The sequence below is a fragment of the Lathamus discolor genome, chromosome 7, assembly GCF_037157495.1.
Source record: "Lathamus discolor isolate bLatDis1 chromosome 7, bLatDis1.hap1, whole genome shotgun sequence".
In the NCBI taxonomy this organism is placed as follows: Eukaryota; Metazoa; Chordata; class Aves; order Psittaciformes; family Psittacidae; genus Lathamus; species Lathamus discolor.
The window spans coordinates 20,072,896-20,100,137 of record NC_088890.1 but is presented as its reverse complement, the minus strand read 5'-3'; the positions used below and the strand labels follow the sequence as shown (position 1 = coordinate 20,100,137).

Below are 27,242 nucleotides of genomic sequence, written 5' to 3'. Positions count from 1 at the left end.
ATGTGTGTGCATCACAACAGCCTGGTTCAGAAAGCAAATATCTCGTGAAGCAAACGATACAAAGAATGGGAGGAAATTCATAGGAAAAAGAAGAGTAACTGTTAACAGAACTGGACATCTCATTACCACAATTTTTTCCCTGTTAGTTGATATTTAAGAAATGGCTGTCCAAATTCTTCCGAAAACCACTCAAAACCGCAGAAAATTGCTGAGGGTGTTACTAGACATAGTGGTATAAAAAGGCTGGTGAGATCTAGGACACATGACCTATCTCTGAACCCTTTCTCCAAGCACTATGCTTAAAAACCGGGCTTATCACCCAGTATTGGGCATGTCTTCAAGAAGTACATTTCTCTTTAGACTGAAGCCTCTCACATTCCAAACAGATTAATGCATCAAAAGATTCTCCAGCAATCAGACATCACTTCATTGCCACCACAGGAAAATTCCTTTACATTTGAAGGCTCAGGATGCTTAGACTGATACATTACGGCTCTAAAGTCCACCACTTGGGAATCCATACAGTTCCCTTGATTTTCTGAGCACAAAATGAAAACACCAAAAATGAAAACAGTTTGTTTCAAAGCTAGGAGAGCATTTCTGTTCTCTTCTGCCTTTGAACACAGAGGTTTCCTTCTGCCTCAAGGTGGCAATACAACTGTGATAGCTGCTCACTTCCAGGGCTGCATGTACCAAAACTGAATCAGCCTGGGTTACTTCTCCTGCTGTTAAGCCATCAGCAAAACAACTCTGCAGTGTTACTGAACATAGGAAAGGAAAAGTTATGGGAAGGTAAATTCTCAAATACATTTCCAGTTTGGATTTTCAGAAAAGGATTTAAGAAAATATTCTCTCTACACCTCTGCAGTGTTCTCAAATGTGTCTCACATACCTGAATATTATAATTAGCCTAAATGGTTAGCAATTGTTGACATCTTTTCTTAAAAGTGTAATTTAAGGTACATGCTCCAACATACGAAGATGATGTTAAGGAAGGAGTGAGTAACTAGCAAAATAAACTCATGTTAAACTGAAAATTAAGGAGTATGTAATGAAAATTCCCCTGTATCTTTCAGATAATTTGCCCTGTCATTCATTTCTCATGCTTAATATGCACATGAGAGTGTATCAGAGATAAAGTACAACCTGTATTCATACAAATGTATTCTCATAGGATCATTTCAATTGGAAAAGACCCTTAAGACCGAGCACTGCCAAGTCCACCACTAAACAATGTCCCCAAGTGCCACATCTACACATCTTTTAAATACCTCCAGGGATGGTGACTTCACTGCTTCCCTGGGCAGTCTGCTCCAGGGCTTGACATCCCTTTCGAGGAAGAAACTTCTATGTACAATTCAGCTGCAAAACCCAGATTAATTGAATTTGTTCAAGATTTTGGTAAGCACCTCCTGTTGTGAGAAGAGTGCAATTCTGACTGTGTTGACAGGTTCACCCCCAGTAACTCAGGCAGTTAGTAACATGCAAACACACAATAAGAAAGAAGGAGAATCCACTGCTACAGCAGGGTTTTAATTTACACAGGTATGTTTTCCACGTCATGGACCATAATATTACTCCTTAAGCCATCAAACTGATACCTCTGCTGATCCCCAACTGATTTAACCTCTTCCATGCACAAATGTTTGGAAAAACCCATTATGAAGCAGCAAATATTTTCTCCCCAAAAGAGCAGTGAATAACACGCACAAACACAATTACATATCAAGGGACAACTAGAACCACACTCTGGGTCAGGCTTGCACACAAAAACCATAAGAATCCTATTTACTTTGCTAAATACTTCTTTTTGTGTGAGCTATAACTCAGGCAAGACTTCATATTTAAGCTCTAAACAGTACCTGTATCCTCCAGATTGGAGTAGAGAGATGTATTTCAATCCAATTTAAGCATGGAGGCTCTAGAGGCCTCACTGTTGATGAAACAAAGCATTTCTGAAGCTTAAATATGGTATTCCACTATTACAATGAAAAGTGATTGGTATGAGCTCTACAGATACATAGGACAAAGGATGGCATTTTCAGACCGGGAGGATTCAGTCTGCTGGAGAGATAGAATATAAAAATGAAATAGAGAACACAGCACTTGAAAGCTAAGAGGAACTGAAAAGACAGATGAATAGCTGCTTAGAAAGCTATAATGAACCATGGAATGCAAATTACACAAAGACAAAAGCTTCAAGAACTTCAAACTAAAGCAAGCCTTGAAGAGAAACTTAATTTATTTAACCCACAGTAAACACAGTTGGCGCTATGGTTCAAATACTGCTCCTCTAATACAGACATATTAGCCTCCCTGGAACATTATTTCAACAGGCCTCCAGCTCATACACATGCATTGTGCTATGATATTGTGAAGCAAATCCAAAGGAACAAGAGTAAAGATAAAAACTGAAAGCACCAATGGCAAGGTTAGTTCAGTTGTCCTATACATGCTTCTTGGCAAAAACCTCCAGAACAAATTGAGGAGAGGCTTATGGAATGGGCTTTTTTTGATAGAAAAATACATGGGTTTGAACATTATTAAGGCCTACAGTTCTATAAAAGGGAAAATGTCTATATATGTATCTTGTTACCACTAAAAGTTGCAATAAAGTTGAACCAATTCCTTTCCACCATTTTTTATTAAAATGCTGCCAAATTCAGTTTTAAACTTCTTTCAGACTTCCTTTATTCCTTGCAAACTGACCAGAAATCCTGCTAATAACTCAGAAATCTTTCTTCAAGAATTGATTAGTCTCAACAAAATATTTCATTTTTAAGGAAACTGCACTCTTTCCAACACAAAAATCATTCTCTACAACCATTTCATCACACATACTATGTTTAAATTACATACAGTAGTGTTCGAGATCTCTGTTCTAGTTCATTCTACTTCAGCTTTTTTCCTACAAAAAGCTGCTTAAAATCCTAAGGCAGGAGTATGGCAATATGTCAGTTAAAGTCCCAGTGAAATGCAGAATAAATTGGCTTGTTAAATCAATCCATTAAGCCTTCTGAAAAGACATCCCAGTATCAGCCAAGCTCTATGTGTGGGACAATCAGATACATCCACACGTGCCTTTTAAGGGCTCTGTACTTCACAGGCTGCTTAGGCTAATACCATGTGCTTTGGGAATTGTCATGGCAACAGTGTATTTCCTTACAAATGGATCAGTATAGTAAACAGGCATATAAAACCCCCTTGTAGCCTGACAATAATGTTGCTTAAGCTTGCATGCCCTCCCTCAGTGACACACAGAAGCAAGGGTGGTGGTGGCATGTGAAAAATCCACACACAAGGCAAAATCCTGTTAACAGGCATCTTGCACAGCACTGGGCGAGTGGACGGAGCAACGGCTTGGCAGCAGGGCTGCCTTCATACTGAGTCCACAGACTTCATGTGTGGAGGAATCATCGCTGTGTAGTACAAGAGTACTCAGTGAGCACTTGCTGTTAATCACAAGATGGCTTGTGTTGGAAGGGGCCTTAGGACTCATCCAGCTCCAACCCCTGCCACAGGCAGGGACACCTTCCACTGGAGCAGCTTGCTCCAAGCCCCTGTGTCCAACCTGGCCTTGAACACTGCCAGGGATGGGGCAGCCACAGCTTTTCTGGGCACCCTGTGCCAGGACCTTAGCACCCTCACAGGGAAGAGCTTCTGCCTAAGCTAGTTAAGGCAGTGAGTAACAAGCTGACAGAACCACACAGCAGGATGAAACACCAGTTAAAACTGGGCAAAATAAACAGATTGCCACCCATGTTCTTGGACAAACAAATTTCTTGTCTCTGCTAAAATAAGACACACAGGTGTATGTGACCCATGTAAATAATCACACATTTTCAGTAAACAGATTAAAAATCATGTTTTGGACAAATATTCCCAAACTTCCTTTCTATCTCCATCTCTGTATCCAGGTAATATTGTAACAGTCTTAGGAGTAACACTGTATAATATCTTTTACCTTGCCAAATCAGGTAAGCAACAGGCTGGCTGCAACCTGTCAGGTTTTCTAGAGCTTGTTCCATTTTGCCTCTTTGCTATCAGACAAATAATACATAATAACTGTTTCGTTGTACTCATCTGTCACTGAAAAAAAATCAGCTTAATGCTGTATTTCCATGTTCAACTCTACTTTGGAAACAATGAAAAAGAGTGTTCTTGGTTTCAGTACTTCATCCCTCCTTGATTGCACATACAGACTTCTGCTTCAAAGACAGCAATCATCTCAATGATTAATTTCTCTACTAATTTTGACTAAGATTTAGAGTTGGAATAAGCAAAGAACCATCAAATGGCTAAGTCTCAGTTAAAATCATTCCTGTTGAACGTCTGGCAATGATTTTGCCCCTCAGTAGCAGAAGCAGCAACTGCAGCTCAACACTGGAAAATTCTGAAAACCAAGGCACTTTTCTAGTAGAAGAATCGTATATTCCAGCACATGTAAGCAGCAATGGCTTTAAAGCACTAGCCACAATTCCAAATCTCTGACAGTGAACAACTACCCAGCAAGTGCCTCAAGTCAAACTTAAAAATCAAGAAACTTTTGCAGTTTTACCCAGTCAGAGAGGAAAATAAATAGATGGACCATGATCCTACCTGTGGGTCAGACAGTCGGGAAAGGTCAGGGTACAAGTAGAATTTTATCCCCTCAGAAGCGCCTGGTAACGTTACTCCACGAATCAGGAGAATCATCAACATGATATAGGGGAAGGTGGCTGTAACATACACAACCTAGCAAGAAAAAGGAAACATTAGAAAAATATTTTCTTCCAACTACAGAAAAACCCACCCAATTTCCACATCCATTTGCTGCTGGTTAAAAACTAAATCGTTTCTAGAAGGAAAGTGCTTTGGATGCCTTTGCTCATGTAGGTGAATTTTATCCTTCAATCTTCCCTTCTAAACTATGTCCTGTAGGAAAGGTCAACACATTTTTACAGAGAGATTGGGAAATTCTCCAAGTATATTATTTGCTCTCTTTTGGTAGTAGGTGACCAGACATTAGACTCTAGTGTACCTGAACACCCTTACCACCTTCTAGTTCAAATACAGATACAGAGGAGTTACCTCATAATAGCAAGTAATTAATTGCATTCTATATATTTCATAGCAACATATGCAAGGAGTTCTCAGTCACCTAGTAATTACTAAACTGTCATCTCACAGGATGGCTTTGCATGCCTGTGTTTGAGGAATAAACATTCTAGCTAGCCTAAAGGTTAATGCTCTGTACATCTATCTCCTTGCGATGTGCTGTAGCACCCTTATCATGCAAAGCACCTTCAGGAACACTTTCTGAAGTGCTCAAGCCCAGCAACTTCTGTTTCCTTGCATATGGCCACGCTTACTTTTTTCCAGAAATTGTTAGCTCAACTGAGCTTTTCTGGAAACCCGCAAGAAATCACACCTTTCAAAGACGAAGTTGAGCAGAATTGATCCCATTTTATGATTACAAACTGAGAACAGTATACAGCGATTGAAACTTGGAGATTGATTAAATTATAAATTCCATGTTTCTATAAGTATTTCCTTTAAATAATAACACAAATTACCTATAGCCATTTCCACCTGTGCAGAGTAGGTATAAAATATCCTCGTGAGGGGATAGTCTTATACATCTGCCTCGCACAAGTCAAAATCACTTAACAAGTTGCAAGAATGGGGAAAATCCTCCAGTAAAAAATACAACCTGTAGAGCCCTCCAAAAATATACGTTTAAAATTCAAAAGTTCGTTATCTCTCTCATGCCTATGTAAATGAGAGGCATCAGAAAATGCACCCATGAAAGGATTTTCAAACACATTTTCATTCCTAATGAAATCTGATTTCATAAACTGAAATCTGATTTGCAGGTGGTGCTGAGCATTTAACCCCAAACACGAAATCACCTCATGTGCGCTCAGCTGGTACACTCAGAAGTGAAGGAACTTAAAATCATATGGCAGATCTTCAAATAAGTCCAGCTGCCCAAGACATACTCAGACACTGCCCTCTCACTGACCTACATTTCTAATATAGGTAAGCACCTATATATCTTTCAGGTGTCTTAGCCCTTTTGAAAACACAAATCATGATTTTCCTAGGAAAAGGAGACAACCATTACATTCCCATAGGTCTCAGAAGCCTGAACTGATGAATTCATAGGTCAATAAGCTTTATCCTAATACTTACATTTATTGTAACTGACTCTGAGTGGAAATGTAAACTGATATGACTGGCTGTGTTTAAGTACACCTTGTCTCAAAGAGATTGTTCTCCACATTTCGGTTTCAAATGAAAATAGATCATCAGTTAAAAAGAAGCAAAACCAAAACACACAGAATGGATACGGTCCTGCTCTAAGCCTTATATTGGGTGGAAAAGATGGAGGAGCCAGCCTCTGGCTTTCATGCTTCTGTATTAAATTCTTTGCCAGCTATTTTTACTACTCCTTTTAAATCAATAATTGCTTTTAATAGAGGATATCAGCAGACACATACATTCGATGACATAGAAGGCATTGCACCTGAAAAGCTGTTACCACATTAAAGAACATTTCATTGCACCATGCTTTATTAACTCTACTGGCTTGCAGCCTGCGATCTAGCACAACTCGCTGCTGCCTTCAAATATTTTTCATCAGTAAACAGACTGCGACTTTGTACAGGCAGATTTCTTCCCAGGTTCCTTTGGATGTGTATCTTCACTCAGCTTCACCCAGGAAGACCTGAAATCACTCCTTTATGCCAAAGAAAGATCAGATAGAGGTACCCCTGAAAAGGAGTCTGTAATCCTGCAGCAGCCATCTAGGCTTGTAGAGATATACTTCAGGATTTTCTGTTTGCTTTTCACATGTCTTCCATGGCTTATCCATGCCTATTATTAACACTATTGCATGTACTAGAACCACAACCTCTAGTGGATGTTTTGATCATGAGGGCAGTTGTGCTTTAGAGGAATGTGGACTCGCCTTCCTTTCTGGTTACCATGCAGAAAGAGGATATATATAGAGTGCAACTGGCTCAGTATTTCTGGCAGTAAAAACTAATGCAGTTATTCAGAACAACAAAAGAGATACCAAGGAAGCATGTGTGGGGAAGATACAATTTTCCCGAGCCAACTGGCATTTTTGACAATTTATTGGTGTTGGTGCTCATGCAGGTCAGGAGGTTGCTAGAACTGCACGCTTCTCCTGTACTGCAAGAGGTCTGCAGTGTGCTCAAAGAGGGAAGAGTGGCCACCCCTTGTAGGTTGAGCCTACAAGGCTCACCATTGCTTTCAGTGCATCAGTTGCTCATTTTATTATGCTTCTCAAGAGCTCAGGAGGTGAGGGAGGATGGGGCATTGTAGAAATCAGATGCCATTATTAGTATCATCATCACATCTGTAGGCATTAAAAGTTTCCTGAATTGTTTTCTTTCAACACATCAAACCTCTCTGAATATAAATGTGAACACAACTGTTTCTAATTACACTGCATCCTGTTTTAATTGACTTTAATTGCTTGGTATGTTAATTTGCATTCCAATGCTCAAAATGCTTTTTTTAAACCCTTGTCAGGGCGATGCCAGTGTTTAAGCAGTTGGAAACAAAATACAAATTTCTGGCATGCTAGATTTTGCATCAAGTTCTGCTATTACAATATCATTGAAAGACAAACTTACAGAGATATTTAGACATATAAGTATGTAAAGAGGAATCTACTGGGACATCTTACAGCTCTTAAGCATACTTAGGTGCTTAGCTGAAAGTACATGAAGACCAAAGACTTGAGAACAGATACGTCATTGACTGCCATAATCTTTAAGTACTGAAGTATTCAAAGTTAGTTAAGACCAAGTACTGGAACCTTAAATAGCAAAATCTTAAGAGACTTACCAAGGTGAGTTATAAAGATACTTAGGAATCTATGCAATGGTTTCAGAGCAAGGCACCATAAAGGTGTTGAGAACTGAACTAGCTGCCAGTTTGCACCTTTTCATATTTCAGTACCTTTAAAGCACAAATACGGTGCATAGTTCAAAGTTGGCTACTGGGCCTGTTGAAATTCTTGCCTAAATGAAAGGGCTGTTTTATGAACATTCTGGCCAGATCATGCTGCAGAGGTTCAAGTGAAGGTGACCTGGCTTGTGAGAAAATGTAGGAGAAATATGTGATAAAGCTGTTGAGAATAAGGAAGAAGCCCTGCATGCAATGAATTGAGCCATAAACCCACAGACTTCTCCAACTACAGCTGCTACAGACCCCACCAGCCTGATGTTCAGACACTACCTCACAGCAGCTTTGTAGTCGGGTGAGCCAGAAAGCAGTGAACTTTAATCCTTTGCTTGGCTCTTGCTAAGAACAAAACAGAACTTGAATTCAATGAACAAAACTTCACTTTCTGAGCCTAGGAAGCTAAAGGAATTCTTTCCTGCCAGCTGGGATGTTCAAGCTTGTTTGCACTATAATCAACCAATTGCATTTTATGAATTGAAGTGTTTAGTTTCACTTGATCCTTCAGAAAATGACTGTCTTGCTAATCCCCTCCCCATAAAGCCTTCTATTGCCCCAGCTGAGTTTTAGAAGAGTTATACGGAAAACAAAGCCTGAACCCCTGCTCTGCCTATCATTACCTTGCATTTACTGTTTCTAGCCTATTGCTTGGCATTTAGCCTATTTATGCAGTTGGCACTGTGACCACAGAGAATTAGACTGACACCACCACATCCTTCTTTCAGGGGAGACTGCTGAGCAGTCTTCAGATGTCTGTGACATACAAGGTTTGCCTACACAGGACAAAGAGAAGCAAATTTTGCACACGCTGCAGTGTGGAGAATCACCTTGGGAACCAAAATTTCACTACTTAAGTGATGTGACAGGGAAGAGTAATTTTTATCCTGCTTTACAGTGTTGCTGCAGAAGGGCATGTTAGTACAACTATGGAAATCCAGTTATCTTACCGCTCTGGCAGCTCTGACGGTGATGTAGAGACATCCACATATTGACAATTTGGGCATCATTTCCATCAAGATTTGAAGAAAACATAAGGAAAAGCTCTCCATGCCACAACTAACCCAGGCGTCCTGACTCCACTAATCATTTCCCAGCTTCACAAATGCTAACTCCCTAGATGTCAACAGCAAATGATAACACTATAAAAGATTTTCTTTTTTTTTAACTACCATGGTAGATTGTGAAATTTTCTATACAGCATCGGCTGAAAAAGTCTTTTGCTGATTTGACTCTGCAGCATCTACAAATGACAACGGAAAAGAGACGTTTTGAACATTGATTGGATTTACGAGAAAAAAACGCATGGAACTGTGTAAAGCAATGACAGATGAATCAGAAAAGTATGCCAAAGGTGGGGGGGGGGGGGGGGGGAGGGGAATTCTAGATCTGTCTACATTTTAAAGTTTAATTTCATATGTAGAAAAAGAAACCAAATCAAAACCCCATCAGAATCCCAGATGAGTTGATTTGTATGATGTATGATTGGGATGGCAGGAGAGAGAGAAAAATCACAGAATCAGCTAGGCTGGAAAAGACCTTTAAGACCATCAAGCCCAACTGTTACCCCAGGAATGTCAAGCCCACCACTAAAAGATGTCCCTAAGGGCAAACTGATCTCCCCTCATGGCTGCCCCTTGCGATCTTCAGTCACAGCCATCCCCCCAGTGGCCCACACTGTATAGCTGCCACCACTACCCCTCATGGCCACCCCTCATCTCCCCTCAAGATATCCCCTCATGGCTGCCCATGGCTGCCCCTGCTCTCCCCTCATCATCTCCCCTCACCCCTCATGGCTGTCTCCCCTTATCACCTCACAATCTTCTCTCATCCCTCATGGCTGCCCTTCTCCCCCTCCCGCCAACTGATGCCCCTGACATGCCACAGTACTGTCTGGAGCCAGCAAAAAGGCTGATTTTCCTCTTTTCTCTGTGTGTTTCATACACTTTATCCAGCACCATCTTCAGTTTACGTCATTTGTTTATCCACAGAAGAAAATTTGCTCCAGAATCATCTTGTGAACCACCCTTACACAGCTCACAAACTGCAACAGTTCGTCTAAGCTACCAATGAATCACATGTGAGTGCAGAGTTTCACCTGAAGTAGAGAGGAGTTCCAAAACCAACAGGCAAGAAAACTGAATGAGATTTAAGAGATAAGAAATAAGAATCAAAGAGGAAAACTTCACTGGGCATGGAAGATGAGCTAGAAAATAGGGGGTGGGAGAAGATACTTAATGAAGGTATGCAAGAACCTTGTTAAATGCACAGTGATCACAGGAAGCAGGAGATTCTACATAACACAATAACAGAAAGGAATAAACTCTTCTAATACCACATCCCACTGAAGTCATTGGCTGGAACACAGGAAAATCTCTATCAAGCAGAGCTGTGCAAGTCCTTATTTTTATCCTCTTGGTGGTGAATGCAATGAATAAATAAGTAAATGATAGTCTGAGTCAAGCTGAAACAGTTTTCTCTATAATGAAATGAAAACTCAACTCCAATATTCATGTTGAGTCAATATGAACAAATTACATTCTATTCGGGTTTGGTTTGGCATTCTTTTTACTGTATGGGTGGAAAGGAGATCTCTTTCAAATGAAAAATGCTTTAACAAGCCAAAGTCATTATTTAAAAGCTTCAATATTAAAAAATGGGTGAAAAATGTGTTTTTCCTTTTTTTGTTAGCAAGACTTATTCTTTATATTGGGTGTGATTTTATCAGTTCTGCAGCACTTCCCAAATTCCATTTCAATAGCATATTCTGTGCTTGTAAAATTGCCTACTTGCTGTCAAAAGTTCCAAAAGGAGGGTAGGAGAAATGTGGTGGAAGTTTTGACTCAGTGCTGAGAACCCTAGTACTCTAATAGCCTCCACCAGGCCAATCCAGATTACAGCTAAAAGTACAAAGCAATGAAGTTCCACAGCAGACAACATGAATGCACTGCAGCAGCTCGCATCTCTGGCTGAAGTGAGCCAACAATTCACTTGGATGATGAGCTATTTCTCCACATAAATATTCCTTAAGCAGCATAAACTTTTCTAAAGATGTGTTATTTGAAATGATTTACCAGCTAATTACCACAGCTGGCTATGTTTCCAGACTGCCCAGGCCCATTAAGTCCTAGAGCAGTCATTTTTGCTATGATCACTCTTCAAGTCTGTTGGTTGTTTCGATGGCACATCCAAGCCTCATATTTAATCAATAAAATGTACTGCCTAGATCAAATGATTTCCATGTATTTGGGTAAAAATGCCCTAATTTAACAGATACTGCTGCTCCAAAATATTCATTAGACTACCAAGAGAAACCAGACAGAAATGTTCATAAGCACGGCCTGAGTGATTTCAAGACCTGTATCATGGAACGTAGTTGTATCTACACTTCAGAACTGGTGCACTTCACACTATACCCGCAGCAACGCTCCAGTTCCCTGGTTATCCTTACTTCTCAACTCTGTGTTCGAATACAATGAGAGGCTGCAAAATTTCCCACATCTCCTTCGCAAAGACACTTTGCTATATGAATAGAAGGGAGTTGCAGTGATGCTGCAGAGACTGCCCAATCCATCCGACTGGAAAGCACAGACCAACAAGTTTATTCTTGGAACAGAAGTTTTCCCCTGGACAGACATAATCAGTAAAGTCCAATCATAGGGACCAGAACACATAGAAGTGTTGATATAACATGTAGAAACAGCTAATTTTATTACATTATGGAAGTCCATTTTGTGAGCTGCATTTAAGCACTAAATAATCATAAATGCAGATAACCAGCTTCTTTCTTGAGCTGACCATATTCAAGCACAGCTTAATAATGATCTATTCCAAAGAACGAGCCAACAGCTTCTAAAAAAGTGGGACTGACCCTAACAGATGGCTTGGATCCTGAAAGTATGTCTTTAAAGCACAGTTCCATGTATTTCAAGAATCCATTCTAGTCTGAACAGACCTTGGTCAAAGTAATTGTAAAATTTGGTTCAGTATGATGAGAAGAGACTCAGTCTAGATTAGGGCTCATAGCAAAGGATTGCATGGTTCCCCTAAGTTTACACAGGTCCACAGTAGGTTCTGGAGACTCTGCTCTGCAGCGTACAGGAAGATTCAGTGGTGAATCTACACAGGGCTGACCTTGCTGACCTGCACAGTGACACAGCCTGAACTAGGGAACTGGGAGACAGTCATGCTGTTTCACCAATGCCACTGCATCTTTTTACTGTGATTAAGAGCCAAAGGAGGAGAGCAGGAAGACTTACTTCCTAGATAAATACCTATAGTAAATACAACCCAGAGAAATCTCAGAAACTCAGTGCAATAACTTGCATCCTCCCAGTGCTGCTGTTCCTCAGTCTCCAAAATAAGTGTACAAACTCAGCATTCACCCTACACTTACTAACTGCCTGATTGTCCTCAGAAGAGTTATGCTGATAAAAACAGTAAAGGAGTAACAGTTCTGAACACTAACATGCCTAGACTGTGCTATCCATGTCACATTGCTAATGTATAGTTAATACACTGCCAATGCAAAAATCCTTAACAGTTGTAAAAAAAAGAGCACTACCATTTGGCAAGCTGAAACAGTTCCACCAGTGTAAACACAAAAGAAGCAGTCCAGTGACAAAAGCAGGGTATTATTGCCACTAGTAACTATGGGGTGTGGTAGTGGTGGGTGTTTGGGGTGATTTTTTTTTACCCTGAAGAGGATATTGATTTAAATTCATTATTTTTTCTTCACCATAAAAGGGGCAGCCTCAAACCAGAATGACAAATGAAATACTGGTATCCTATAACTATGAATATCTAAAACAATAAGGTTAATGTATTGTTTTGGTTCACATTCAATGCACACAGAAGAAGACCTGTCCTGTGATTGTGGTCAGGGAGAGGAGGGATGATAGTGAGGAGGCAAACTTCAGCATCTTGGCTAAGCTCATTACTGCAAGCAAAGTGTTCATGTAGAGCTCCCATCAAATAGGGAATTTGCACAGCCACAAATATCTCTAAATCAAAGACTGCTATTTAATCAAGTAAAAGTTAACTTTAGAAATCAATCAGGAAGAATTTTAAATATAAATTAGGACTAATTAATCAACTGAGGGTTTGGTTGGTTTTTTGGGGTTTATTTTTTTCTTCATTTGAAAAGGTCTTTAAAAAGTTCAAGCTTTTCTAAATCAAAGCTGTTATTTTTCAGAACCTTCCAGGGTTTTCAAACTTCTGCATGCCATCTAGTTTGCCTTTATACACAACAAGCCAGATAATCAGATTAGTTACATATATGCAGAGAAACCGGAACATTACTTAAAAAACTTTTAATATGGGGTGACTGTACAGCCCCATTCCTATGAAAATAATTTAGAGCAGTTCAGAATGATCCCACACTGAATTCCCAGTTTTGTTACTGAGTTTAGTCAGGCACAAATGGGGGACGGATAAGGCACTAAATGAATTTGATTTCTTAGCTGCTCTAGACGCGCCTTTCAGCCCTCACTGAAGGCACCAGTCGTTAGGGTCTGACATATTCTAAAAATGCTTCACATGTAAAGCACAGAAAGATGCCAGGGTCAGAACAGGACAGGAAATTATCTTTCCTGTCACACAAACATTTGTGAGACCTTAATTCTGCATGGGAATAGACACAAAATTTTTGGTCAACCCATTCCTCTGTTCTAGTGAACAGTAAATATCTGGTTTGTCCTCTGACTGATTTGTGAAGAACATCTACCTGTGTTTTCCAGAGGAGCGTTGTCCTTATGTAATTACTAGGTGCTCTGAATCCCAGACTGGTTTGGGTTGGAAGGGACCTTAAGTCTGATCCAGTTCCAACCCCCTGTCATGGGCAAGAACACCTTGGACCAGGTTGTCCAAGGCCCTATCCAGCCTGACTTTGAACATTGCCAGGGATGGAGCATTCACAACTTCCTTGGGCAAATAACAACTAGTTTCAGTGAATCAACATTTTCCAGTGAAATAGAGCTTTACCAGAATAATTCTTATCTCCAGCTTAAATTGCTGCTTGTCCTGTTTCATTTTCCTCACCTGTCTTTAAAAAACACATACCAACACCACACACCCCACCACTCCCAAATGAACACCACCACTATGTCAAAAAAAGGTCAACATGCAGTCTGGAAAGTGGATAAAATGCTATCTACCAAAAGGATTAATAGGTGAAGTTTTCTAACTAGAACTCTTCCTCCTTCAAGGCAGCCACAAGAGGTAGAAGATTCCAGTCAGCAAAGGTGGATATAGCAACCAGAGTAACCTGTCTGCCTTGACTGCGAAGGGGGTAAGCAGCAAATCAGTTCCTGCAGCCACCATATGAGAAGTCATCAAGTCAACGCATGACTACTTTAGAAATTTTAAAGACTTGCAAACATCAAAACAAGGAAACATCAATACAAGAGGAACAGGAAACATCAATACAATAGGAATTAGGAATTTCCCTAGAACTTTGCACCAGAACTAGTTACAAATGCACCTCTTTTTGCTATGTAGGCTATCAATCTTCCAAGCACGCAATCAGATGCATTAGTGGCCATCCCTAAATGATTTATCAGTCAACTCTTCACAGTTTTCTGAAAGTACTGCAGCATTATGGAATCTTGTGCAATAGATGGGGGGGTGGTGGGGTGGGAAGTGATTTGTAAATGAGGAAAAGGACATCCCACTAGCTCTCATACCTCTTCTTTTTTTGGATAACTTTTGTTATCATGAAACTGTCCTGTGTATTATACTTGTAGATGACATTCAAAGGTCTCTTCCAACCAAAAACACCACTCTATGATTCTATTGGGAGGTTCAGGACATTTCTAGGATAATAAAAAGCTTGTAATTTATTATTGAAAATTGTAAAATATTATTGAAAAAAAGGTGTGTGTTTGTCTACAGACAAATTTCTATCATCCACTGAGGAATTTAAGCCCTTATCACCATGGTGACAGCTGAGCAATGTATTCACCATAAAGCATTTTCATTACTACTTGTGTATTAAGTATAATAATTACAATACTAACGTAATAAATAGACTTAACACCTAAACTAATAAGTATCCTTATCATTCAGACCCTAATTCTCCACATTTTCATTCCCTATGGCTACTGCATTTATTATAATGCAGTTAGTCATATCTTTATTTTACTTAAAGGCTTATTGCACTGTAACTTCCCTACTAAGCAGCCTCTAAATCTAGCCCCTAAATCACCTCTAGGCTGACTTGTAGGACACTGATCTGACAGCCTGCTGCAATTTAATCGTGGTTTTGAGCCGAGTGTCAACCTGAGAAGAGGTGACATGATGCATAGGAAAAATGAGAGGAATCACATGATAAAGGCATTGGGCTGGAAGACTGATTTCAGAGTATGCTACTGCTACAGACTTATTTTTGTGTCTTAGACAAATGCTTTGATCTCTCTGCTCTCCCTTCATCCCTTGAGTTCAATGGAGATCTCTGACTGTCTGCTATGTGGGTGTAAAGGCAAACTCTTTGGGGAATAGAGGCATCACGCTGTGTTCATCCAAGCCTTAGTACACTGAGATTCTAACCTCAGAAAGGCACTTCAGGAACAAGTAAACTAAACCGCAGAAATACTTCCTGACCTAGACTATGGCTAGTTATTTCAGATAGCAGTGAACACAACTTACACCCACAGGAAATAACTAAGCTTTTATTACTGTCAAATCTCTGTGTCAGGCTGTTACAGCAGTGCCTTACACTCCCTACATGACACAATCAAACTTAAACAGGATGTTTTGAGGTTTCTTCTCTCTTTTAACCACACCACTTTTTCAACTGTCCAACAGCAGAAGTGAATAGTAGGAGCAGCAGCCAACTCGCTTCTCAGCGATGTGTTCTAGTTACCAACACAGCACCAGCAGCTGCCTGAAGCCACTTTTGATGTTCATACAGCAATTTATTTCATTAAGCTTTCCCATTCTTAAGTCTGAAAGTCTGAGTCTGGGTCCAATCTGTGTCAATTGACACTGGGGTGGGATACCGAATTAAAGTTTGTAAATCTCACAAGAACAGCCTTGTAAACAAAACTTGTACTTCACAGACATCTTTGCATTCTAGATAAAGCCAAAAATCTGGCCTATACTGACTACAGAAACTAAGACTGTCTTTCCACTGGCAGGGATTTGCTATAATACTAACCTTTGTGGATGGATACTTATAAACTGGTTTGTAAATTGCAAAGAATGAGCCAGTCTTGAAGCTATATAGATTAACACTAGCTGAGGACAAACTATCTGTGTGAGAACAGGGGCTTCTACCTGTTCTACTTCAGCTGAAGAGACACAAAACCAAGGCGTCATTAAGAGAGTCACTGTTCAAATGGATACCAGCTCTCAGGGTTCTGTACTTGAGTTGAGGGACCAAGGAGATACTTTGTATGCTCTTGCTGAAGAAGTTTATGTATTCCAAATACATAAACTAAAATCTAACAGATACAATATCCATAGTGATTTCTGTGTACACATAAAGAGACAAGGACATGGGCGACCACACAACCATTTCTGTAACATGAAGCCTCAACAGCTACAAATCGCAGTCACAAGCAGTTCATCATGCACCTGGAAGAATAATGTTTTAGCCCTGACACATGTGCATCAACAATGATCACAGTAAAAAGAACTTATACTTTGGCTCCTGGTTTATGTTCTTCTGTATGGTATTTATGTTTTTTTTGGGGGGGATAAGACAATTAGTAAGGAAGGGCAATTTTTGTGAAAGGAGAAATGAAACATGAAGAGGTCACCTAGGGACGAGTGACTGAAACTACTGCATTGCTGAAGTATTTTTTCATTGGGTCAATGTATTTATCTTTGATAATGGGCTAAAAGTGTCTGGTAAACTCAATGGAAAAAAAAATAAACCTGTATGTGGCACCTTTAGGCAATCAATGCATTTCTCCTATACAGTGTCTCAATGTTAAGCTGTGCCTTTTGGCACACAGTGTGCCTTCAATATTCTAGCAAATGTCACTGCATTACTGCTGCAAACATGACAGTAGGCTTCCACTGCCCTCCCCATACATTAGGTTGGCAGATCAGGTGATTTCTCAGCCCAAAACCTCTTCCATCTGCTGTGCCTGAGTTGTGTTTCAGTGCACTGAAACACACTTTTGACTTGCTTGGGCTGTGGACCAGGGCTTAGCTCCAGTCTAAGTAAGTATTCATACAAAAGTGGACCACTCCTGTTAAGATAAGGCTGGGAAGGAATGAAATCGCGAAGGCAGGATTCTGATTTAGGTTTACTATTCGGTACTTCCCCCAGATGCCAAACAGAAGTTTAGCAAAACCACTGAGAGGCACAAAAAAATCTCCTTCCTTTTTTTCTAAAGAAATCTGAGGTGTCCTTACATGCTCAGTGCACAGGAGAGTGGAAAAAATATTGCAGTAGCTGTTTTAAAACCTCACACAGAGGAGGCGGAGAGCAGGAACTCTGCATGCATCTCATGAATGTTCTACTTTCCCCCTTTGAATACAGAGATCAGTCTTGGACAGAGTGTTAAAGCCTTGCCATGAAGGGCTATTCTTTGCTGTTACTTCAGGCTAAAACAAAAGACACTTCAGGAGATACAATCATTGCTGCCTATTTCCTTTTCCTGGGCTCCTACAATGGGCCCCAGTTCTTTTTTTTTTTTTTTTTTGTTTTGTTTCCTTCCACACATCTTTCTCTTATTTTTTTCTTCTGTCCTTTTACTCTTTCTTTCTGCCTCATTGAATCCATTAAGGCCTTTATATAGTCTGCTATTGAGGAATAAATTTTTTGGGGGACTAGTGACTGAGTTTTAACTGCTGGCAAGTGCGGCTTAACTCCTGATGGGAGGGCAGAGAAAATAATGAGTAAAAAGTATGAAAAGTCCATCTCTGAATTTGGGGTCTCTTAGCACAGTGGATACCTTGCAGTGACTTGCTGGTAATCAGCTCACAGAAAAGGAATATCCTAATCCTAGCCATTTTTCCACCTCTTTCATGCATTAGTCTTGATACACTGTGTTATCTTTCTGCTCATGTTTCCAACCAGATCAATATACTCTTTTCCAATATCTTCCTTGGTTTAGGTCCACATGCCAGTCTTTTATGCACAACTGTAAGTTAGAAGACACCCTGACACCAAGACGGATGTACTGCTATGAGAGATGTAAAACTGGGTCCTCTCTCAATTACTACAAAATTATCCACAGTCAGAAATGTAAGCAGTGTTCAGGTCTGCAAACAGTGTGATAAACTATTTCAAAGACACTAAAGCTAGACTCAAATGAACGCACTGCAGTTTACCCCAGAACCAGAACAGACCTGCAAGAAAACTGAAAAGCCTTCTGCTCTGGGGTGGCAAACCAGGTTTTATAGAGGTGTGCAATGCAAGATAAGCAAGGGAGCCGCAGAGGGGCCAAGCAGAAACCCATCTGAGGAGAGAGGAAGAAAATAAACCCATGACCCTATTGAGCCTAAGGAAAGAGGTCTGTGTACAAACAGGCTAGCTTAAGAAGGTGTACATAGGCTGGCAGAGAGGCTACTGGCCCTCCCTGCCTTGTGGTGGGAAGCTCTGTGGAGTCAGGTTTTTGCCATGGGGATCGATTCTATCAGTGATGGCTTTGGCAGATGTATTGCAAAATCTAAGACTTGGAATGAAGGGGAAAAGCCTTCAAATCTTGAAGTTCTGAGTTGCTGCTACATAAAATTAAAACATCTCAACTATCTGAGAAACTGATAAGTCATTCACAGAATAAAGAATGAGCTGGGGGGGGGAGGTGGAGTGTTTGAGAATAATTTACTATTAATGTGCCCTCTTGTTTCCAGCCGGGATAATGAAGTTATCTGGGAGATGAACAAGGAAACATCCATAAATCATCCATCATGCAGGTGGAGGAGGAAGCAAGCCTATGAAAAGCAAGGGAAGGGGGGAACATGTAGAGTTCAACAGTGAGAGATGACACTGCACTCAGGCAGCAAGAGCCTGAGAGCTTTCATGTTCCATTTTAAACTGTTCGTACAAATTCTGGGGTTTTCCTCAACAGAAAAGTGAAAAATAAAGTGTAACCAACAGTTAAACACATTTACAGCCTTATTTTATTCTTTGTTTTCTAGTAATGCATAGCAAAGAATTTGATTTGTTGGAATAAATTCTCAACAGCTCGGATGTCTATTTTGTACTGAACTATGCAGGCTATTAGAATTGCAGCTTGGGCCAGAAGGTCTTCAGCAGCAATACAAAGTGAGAAAAGCATGGCTCTACACCTTCAGTTCAACTCTGCTAACATAGGGATGCTAATTAAATATATTGTAGTACATTTCATTGGCCATTTTATTTATTCATTATGAATGGCCTTATCGTTTTCAGCGATTGTCTCCTGCCCACCACGTTCACAGATTAACAATAATGCCAAAACTACTTACCAAGCCACTTTTCTAATACTGTTAATAGCCTCATGTCAAGATGCCCCAGTCAAACAGGCTGTTTTCTCTCATCTCTGGTCTTTTAACACATAGAATAAATATAGCCTTCTGCACACAATTTCTTGACACTTCAATGGCTTTTCATTGCTCTCAGCTCAGCAAATCAAACTGATCAGTGGAACCAATTCAGAAGTAAGGAACAGTGCAGCATTGCAAAGGACAACAGCTATGCAGTTACACAGTGAATTTCAAAGTCCAGCTTATGACCCTCATATAGCTCACAGCTATAAAATGCACTTAGCAGCATTTACATGAGTCTTGTTGAAGTCTTACATGTAAAGCTTAAATAAAACACTCAAACCAGAAAAAAACTGGGAGCCCATATGGAATCTAACCATGTTTACCAAACATAACATGTAGAATTACACAGGCTGCTATCAGAACCCTTAAGCAGAAAAGAACTATGGAGAACATTACAGGTTACAACACTGTACACATACACAGGAAAAATAAAACATTGAGTAGCATAAGAGCAAAATAACAAGTTATGCCATTACTTACACTAATTCAACCCAATATCCTGCTTACTTGTGGTAGGCAAAACAGTACTGCTGCTCCTTTCCAGAAAATAAAGTTCTCCACTTCACTAAGGTGTTTATAACTTTTCCAATCATATCACGGTAGAAAGGAAAATATTTGAATAAATATTGAACGTGACAAGCAAAAAACCCAAGAAAAATAGAACTCCGAGTGCCTCATACTTTGATGTTTATGCCTAATAACGACATCACCCAGAAATCTTGCAAGGTCATTCCTAATGGTTTACAATGAGGACCTGCAAATTATTTTCTTAACCGAACAGTATCCTTTTTAGAGATGCAATAGATGGTATAGGGCTATCCAATGGTAAATTAGGAGTAAAGTCATAAATATTTCATGAGGAGCTACTGTGTAATCATTAATCTATTATTTTCTGACTTGTAAGACTATTTAATCAAGCATCTTTGACAACTCATGTTTATGTAGAGAGGGTAGCTATATCAGTACTTTTTCTTGTGTAGCACTTCAACAGATGTGAGCACAGCAATACTTTTCAGCAATGCTTTCTGTGCTATGGTTAACACCGTATCTAGGTAGTGAAAAGAAGTAGCAAGTGATAAACAGAACCATATTAATGTTTTCTAGCATGTTTTCAAGTCAAAATTTGATGAGACAGCATGCAAGACATTTTCAAAGTTGATTATGATCGGAAAAGCCAAGCAAATTTGGTTTAGAGCAACATCCACAGGTTTTTACAGGGGACACAGCCTCTTAGCTCTAGGTCTACTCTAGACTGTTTTGTAGACACTTGATACATATGAGGAGTTAATGGTTTTTGCATGTTCCTGTGCCAAGTCAGGACCACACTCCTGACCTTGCTTTTCATCAGTGTCTACTTTTATTGGCCTCTCCTTCTGTCATAGCTTTAAGGCATACCAAGTGGAGAGAGAGCATAAAGTTAACACAGTAAGAACAGGATGATGTTGGACTTCAAGAAACTCAACAGAGAGTAGGAAGAGATCAAAAGATTCAGAAGTCGGAATCAGACAGAAAAATATTCAGTGATTACTGAGTATTTAGTGCACACTGAAGCCTATCTCTGTGATACTTAAATTAGCTCCAGAAAATTTTGAAGAATGGACTTCAAATCTTATATGAGATTTGTCCCTCTTCTAGATGATCCTGAAACAAAGTCAGAAAGATTTCTGACCACATACTGGCCAGCACTAATGAAGAAGTACAAATACACTGTGGAAGAACTACTTGGGGTTTGGCTCTGGCAAAAAAAGAAGTTGGAGAAAAAAGTTAGCCAGTTCAGGCAGCCTAGAACCTCTGCAGTAGACACTGCAGTGTTACCTAAGAAGTCTTTCTAATACTAATAAGAACTTTTTCAAAAAGACCCAAAATATATGAGTGTTGGTCTTAGCGATCACAGAAGCAGTGCGGTATTCTAATACTAAATAATACAAAAATCCTGAAGGTACACAACAATATTGTTTTAACACCTGATAACCAGAAAACACTGACTCTGTGTTGAGTCATAAAATGACAAAACTTGATCTACAACCCCCTCCAACCTGCACAGTTTTGTGATTATGTAAATCCACAAACCTGACAGGGTTCCAAACTAACAATATAGGCACCAGACAGGGATATGTTAATGCATTCAAAAGTAAGCAAGACGCTTGAAAAGGAATGGACTGAACAAGACAGAGACTACCATAATGCCTTTATGTAACTCTTGAAGTCTACCAGCCTCCTCACTTAAAAAAGAATCGTGCAGAAGTTGCTACAAGTGAGGAGTCACCACGAGCTCTAAGAAGGGATAAGTATCTGAAACAACTCCCATACTCTCATAAAAGCAAGAAAAAGAGAAAATGAAAACATTAGGATTACTTCCTTCACCAATTTAAGAAAAACAGATTAGGAACTTCAGGTGTCTCTTTCCCAAACTTGAAAGCAGAAGGGCATTTAGTCAAATTAATAAACGGACAGTCAAGATACAAAGAAGACCCTGCTTCCCTGGTACCTGAAGATTTCATGCATGTTACATAAAGATCAAAAGACTCAGCAGCTATGTAGGTATATACATTATAGAAACAATTATTGTAATAAGCAATCAAAAATATTTTTGATAAGTAAGATAAGCCCTAACATTGAGAGTCTAGAACGATGCTCTAAATGTGTAGAAAATTCTTTTTGTTCCAGTCTTTTACATAATTCTTACCTCATCTGTGGAAGCATTTGAGGCTAGCTACTGAAAATACTTCTGCATAAGGTGGATATCAGAAATCATCAAGCTCAGCAAGTTGCAATACACAGATAACATTATGATAGCATTACTTAGCCATATTTTTCCTCCTTTTGCTTTTGAATTTCTCATTCAAAGATCCTGCATTTGGTATATACGCTACATTTTAAACATGGAAACTAAGATACAAATAACTTCAGATCTAATACTGAATAATTAATGGCAAGAAGCTGGCACAAATGTGTTTCTCCTGAAAACCACCAAAACCACCTAAAAGTCTTGGAATGGAAAACTAAAATGTTTTGTGAGAAAGTGATTAATTTCAAGAACAGTAACGGGAAAGTTTGAAGCATCTCGTTAACAGTGTCACAAGCACTTAATTTGGAGTTAAACTTTATGTTAGATTTAATGTATTTAATAACTTAAAATATTAAATATTCATAATATGAGCAGATGAGTTCTGTTGTAGTGCTACTTGGAGAATGATGGGCTTATCTGATGACAGCTTTTTTTTTTCCACCATGCATTAGGATGCAGAGTAAAAACAGGAAAAGAGTAAACCAACCTCTTGAATATTTCACAGAACACAGCTGTGTGAAGATGGTAAGTCTCTCCCACCCCTTCTTCATTTTGTCTCTCTCTGTTTCCCCTCTCTGCTTTCCCTCTAGCTATTCAGACATCTTCCTTTGAAAACATTTCCATTTTTAAGGTTCCCATCACCATTCCAAGGTGATAAATTTGTTATTTCATTGAAATTATTCAATCCAGTTAAAGTGTATAGCAAATTTAACAGGCTAAGTCCACTTTTAATACTATGATAAAAATCTCAACATCAATTTTAGATGTTTCCTGGAAATCCGCATATAATAAATTCAACCTAGTGCGAAGGGCTACAATTGCATTGAGCTTAAATATGAACTTTCTAAGTGCCAGTAAATTAAAATTGGAAACTCCAGCCCAGAAGACTGCTCTGTCATCTGTATTTCAGAGCATTTTATTCCTTTGTAGCATCCAGCATGCCTGACTAGTACATCTTTGTTTAGCTGGTCTGGGAAGGCAGTGATATAGCACAGGTTTCCAGTGGCTTTGGCTGTAAGAAGTGGCAAGTGTAAGAATATTAAAATTCTTAAATACCTCTAAACAGTGAACTTATATTCAGGAAAAAAATAAGAATAAAATAATGTAGCATTGGAAACCAATTGCAATGTCACATATTCAGCTAGTAAAAAGCTTTCCTTACTAATTCCAGGAACAGAACTGGAAGAAGAAATGATCAGTACTGGCTATGAAAGATCCTTACAGCATGATTCCTGAGAAGCAGTGGAGCCAGAACTCCTGCCCATGGTACACCACTATAGAGTGTAAATATACAATAATCTACTTCTTACTGACCCTCATCTAATTTTTTCAAGCAACCTATTAAGCTGAATATTGGGTATTAATTCCATTTTCTGTGCAGTTCTGTTGTATGACCACTAGTTATTTCTGCTTAGTTGAAAAGCTTATCATCTCGTTTCAAAGGGGCAAAGCAAGTATCTCTCTCTCAGGCTGATTCACCTAACCTCATCAAAAAGGTGGTTATTAAAATCACACTGAAATGAAATAAAATCAGATTTATTCCACCCAGCAGTAAGCTGAGGTTTTAGCTAAGCTACCAGGAAAAACAGACAAAAAGGAGTCAAACAGCTCAGTTTCACTTTAATGACTTCCAAAACGCAAAACTTGTTTCTGGGGAAATGGTATAAGCTGAAGGAATCTCATGTAACTGTATATGAAGAACAATAAAAAGCTGTATGTAAACCACAGAAACGTAAAATATACCCTTCCCACAATCACCAGCCCCTCTTCCTGTCAGCAAATGATTTCTACCAAGGCTGTTTTTCTGGAGTACAGGGCAGTTTTGCACAACTTTGCACGCACACAGGCATGTGCATTCACAGTACATGGTTTTTCCTCCACCCTTGGGTCAGATTATACTATGGTAGAATAAATCTCCATCTTCAGACGTTCTTTCTGATGGAAAAAAGAAAATTGGTTTTGCTCAGATTCATTTCTTCACTGCCAGCTGTAGCTCCTCAGAAAACTCTAAACCACTTTCGTACCTCCCTGGAGTGCATGCTTCAAAGGCATGTGGACATTTATCTTGTCATTCCCTTATATCACCTTTGCTTTTCTTTATTTCTCTCTTTAGGATTTGTTGGGTTGGTTTTTTTTTTTTCCTTTCTTTCCTCTAAACTATTCATGCCTATATGTATCCCTAGACAGTCTGTTTCAGCGGTTCTCCTGCAATGACTTGATGAAAGTAGGACCGCATAAATGTGTGTGTGCAAATACCCACATGAAAAGCACAGCACCAGATTGACTGACACAGTTGGCAAATACAGACAGAATTCAGCAAATAGTTGCAGCCAAAGTTTTGATAGGAGGAAGGATGTGTGTCATTGAGGGAGCTGAAAAAAGCACTCTGACATTTTCTAAATTAAAATGAACTCTGTTTCAAACAGTTCATTTCTAAATGTACACAACTAAACCAGACACAAACAAAAAAACCCAACCCTGCTTCTAAACTAAAGAATTAATAATTGACAATTAAATGCACAAGATGTTTCAGTCCCCCAGTTTTTTTTTCCTTGTCTTCTTTGGTTCCATCAAGAGAAACCAGTGCTTTTTTTAGACACAACACCCCTCCAGAGCTATGGCTCTTTCCCACTCTCTGCTGAGTTGATTAATCAGATATTCCACCAGAACTGCTGCTACTCCAGGGGCAACCTCTCCATTATCCTGCAACTCACTTAGGCTATGAAGTTGTGCCTCTCTCCTGGATATCCCATATGGAATGGCATTCGCTCAGAGAGTTACAAAAGTACTAAATATTTTTCTTTTTTTTTCCCTAATATGTCCATCTTTCTATCTTGTATTTTTTGTCATTATTTCAGCTTTTGCTGTTCTATTAGCATTTGTTGTAAGTTGTTTATAAGCCTAAATTCTCTCTTCTTATGTGTGTAATTTATTTGAGGCACTGAGAGCTTCAACTCCTGTCAGTTTGGGAGAAGATTCGGATTTTGGATACCTCACGCACAGTAATTAACAGGATTCAGTATTGATTTCAGGTTCAAGGACTGGCTAGTAGTGTGTAGTCTGTAACATTAACAAAACCAACTAGCCACATCCAACAAAATTAGGGGGAAAAACAAACCATGAAAGCCAAAAAGAACAAAACAATGCAAAGTATGACTGATTCTGAATTGCCTACTATTACAATGTATATACCCCCAAGTATATTTGCTTACAGCAACACGATGCATGTGAGATTCTGATTTAAGTAACTAGAAACAACATCACAGGTGTGGAGCATAAGAGAGTCATAAATACAGCTTATGCACAGAATTTTAACCTTACCTTTCCAGTAGACTTTGTTCCTTTCCAAATGCAAAAATAGCAGATAGTCCAAGCAGCAAGGAGGCACAGTGCAAGTTCCCAGCGCAGATTCCCAATGTCTTCAATTCCATCAGATATAGCAAGTACCCTTCGTCTTCGGGGGAAAAGGGAAGAGGAAAAAAAGATAACAACATTGAAGCAAAACAGCACTACATATAAAACACTGGCCTAAAATCAAATCAGCTTCAACCAAGGAGTTTCCTAGTCACTGCCTGTTGAAAATGCACTACAGAGTCATAGAACAGTTAGGGTTGGAAAAGACTGAAGGAAAAACTAGAATGTTCTTGGTGGATTTTACACCTACTTAAAAATGAACAAATGGGTAATTTTTCCAGGTCAGTGACAAAATATAAAGAGATTTTAGAATAGTTTTTGTATAAAGTAAAAGTCAAAGAAAAAAACTGAAAATGCCTTTGAATAGATAACCGACAAATAAAAGCCCAAAAAAACCCACTTTATCTTAAACTTGTAGCATTTATTTTAATGAATTTCCTTTTGTAACAGAGACTATAACTGTAAAACATTTCTCTTCAAAACTGTCAAAGATCACAACTTTTTCCAGGTGGATTTTCTTTAGGAAATGCTAACATTCAAACATTAAGATTGCAAAAACAAAGAAACAACCTTTTAATGTGAAAAGTGTACAGCAAAACAATGTATTTAATTTACTATTTCAAAATAGGGTATTTGAAATCCTAGCAACAGTATATTTGAGGAGCACCCCTCACAGCTCACAATCTGGAGCCAAAATATTTACTGACTTAGTAAACAGGATAAAAAGAAGTGGAAAGGGAGATTTTGGTTGGTTGGTTTTGTTTGTTGGGGTTTTTAAGCAAGAATTTGGGAACAGAAAAAATCCCTTGACTTGCTAGTACTCCTACAAGAAACCTGCAGAACCAGCCTTCAGTGCAGGCTTCCAGATTTCTGAGCTAGCATTTTATCCACGAGAATGATTTTTAAGAAAGCTTCTCTTATCTGGGAGCCACATGCTCCTTCTATGCCCTTTAATTTTTCCTTTAAAAAAACTCTGAGGTTAAATGAAATGTAAATTATTTACCAGCCCATAAATAAAACATGGATGCTCCTGGCTGTATGGATGAAGAGGTTAAGAGCAAGAACAAAAATTTATTCCTATAATACTTAATGATCTCATAATTCTCTTGAGCTTCTTCATTTGCTCTTAAGGCTGAAAGAAACCCTATAGATAATTAAAGACTTTTTTCAGGAATCTCTATTTTCCAGGACAATGAAGTACGATTTAACTGGTATGTGATAGCAAAAGCTGATACGGATTTAAATTTCATGCACTCCAAGATTTAGAAATACCTCATCATTTTCAAGCAAGCCATTAGTAATTTACTAGTTATATACACAGAATGATTTATTTCAGTCATTCATGTCTTTTATCAGCTTAACCAAATCTCCATAGGGACTGGTCATGCCTCAATCCATTTGTGTTTCCATGAACATACTTGCACATCCGTACACACACACGGACGTCCAACAATCAAGTTTACATAAATTATCCTGAGCAAAGTTTTTTCTGAAGTGTGTATTACATGTTCTCTTACAACCACAGGGTCCCTAAACTTACACTGCCCTCTCCCCTCTTAGACAGTCAAAACACTGAATTTCA

General features: G+C 39.1%; 1 protein-coding gene across 1 annotated transcript in view; it reads right to left on the bottom strand.

The window, feature by feature from the left end:
• Positions 1–27,242, bottom strand: part of SLC6A11 (solute carrier family 6 member 11) — a 95,644-nt gene that overhangs the window by 40,443 nt on the left and 27,959 nt on the right. Inside the window, exons 7-8 of the mRNA XM_065687004.1 lie at positions 25,568–25,700; positions 4,600–4,734 (exon numbers count right to left, since the gene is read on the bottom strand). Of these exons, the coding sequence (XP_065543076.1) occupies positions 4,600–4,734; positions 25,568–25,700 (268 nt within the window). The remainder of the gene's footprint in view (positions 1–4,599; positions 4,735–25,567; positions 25,701–27,242) is intronic.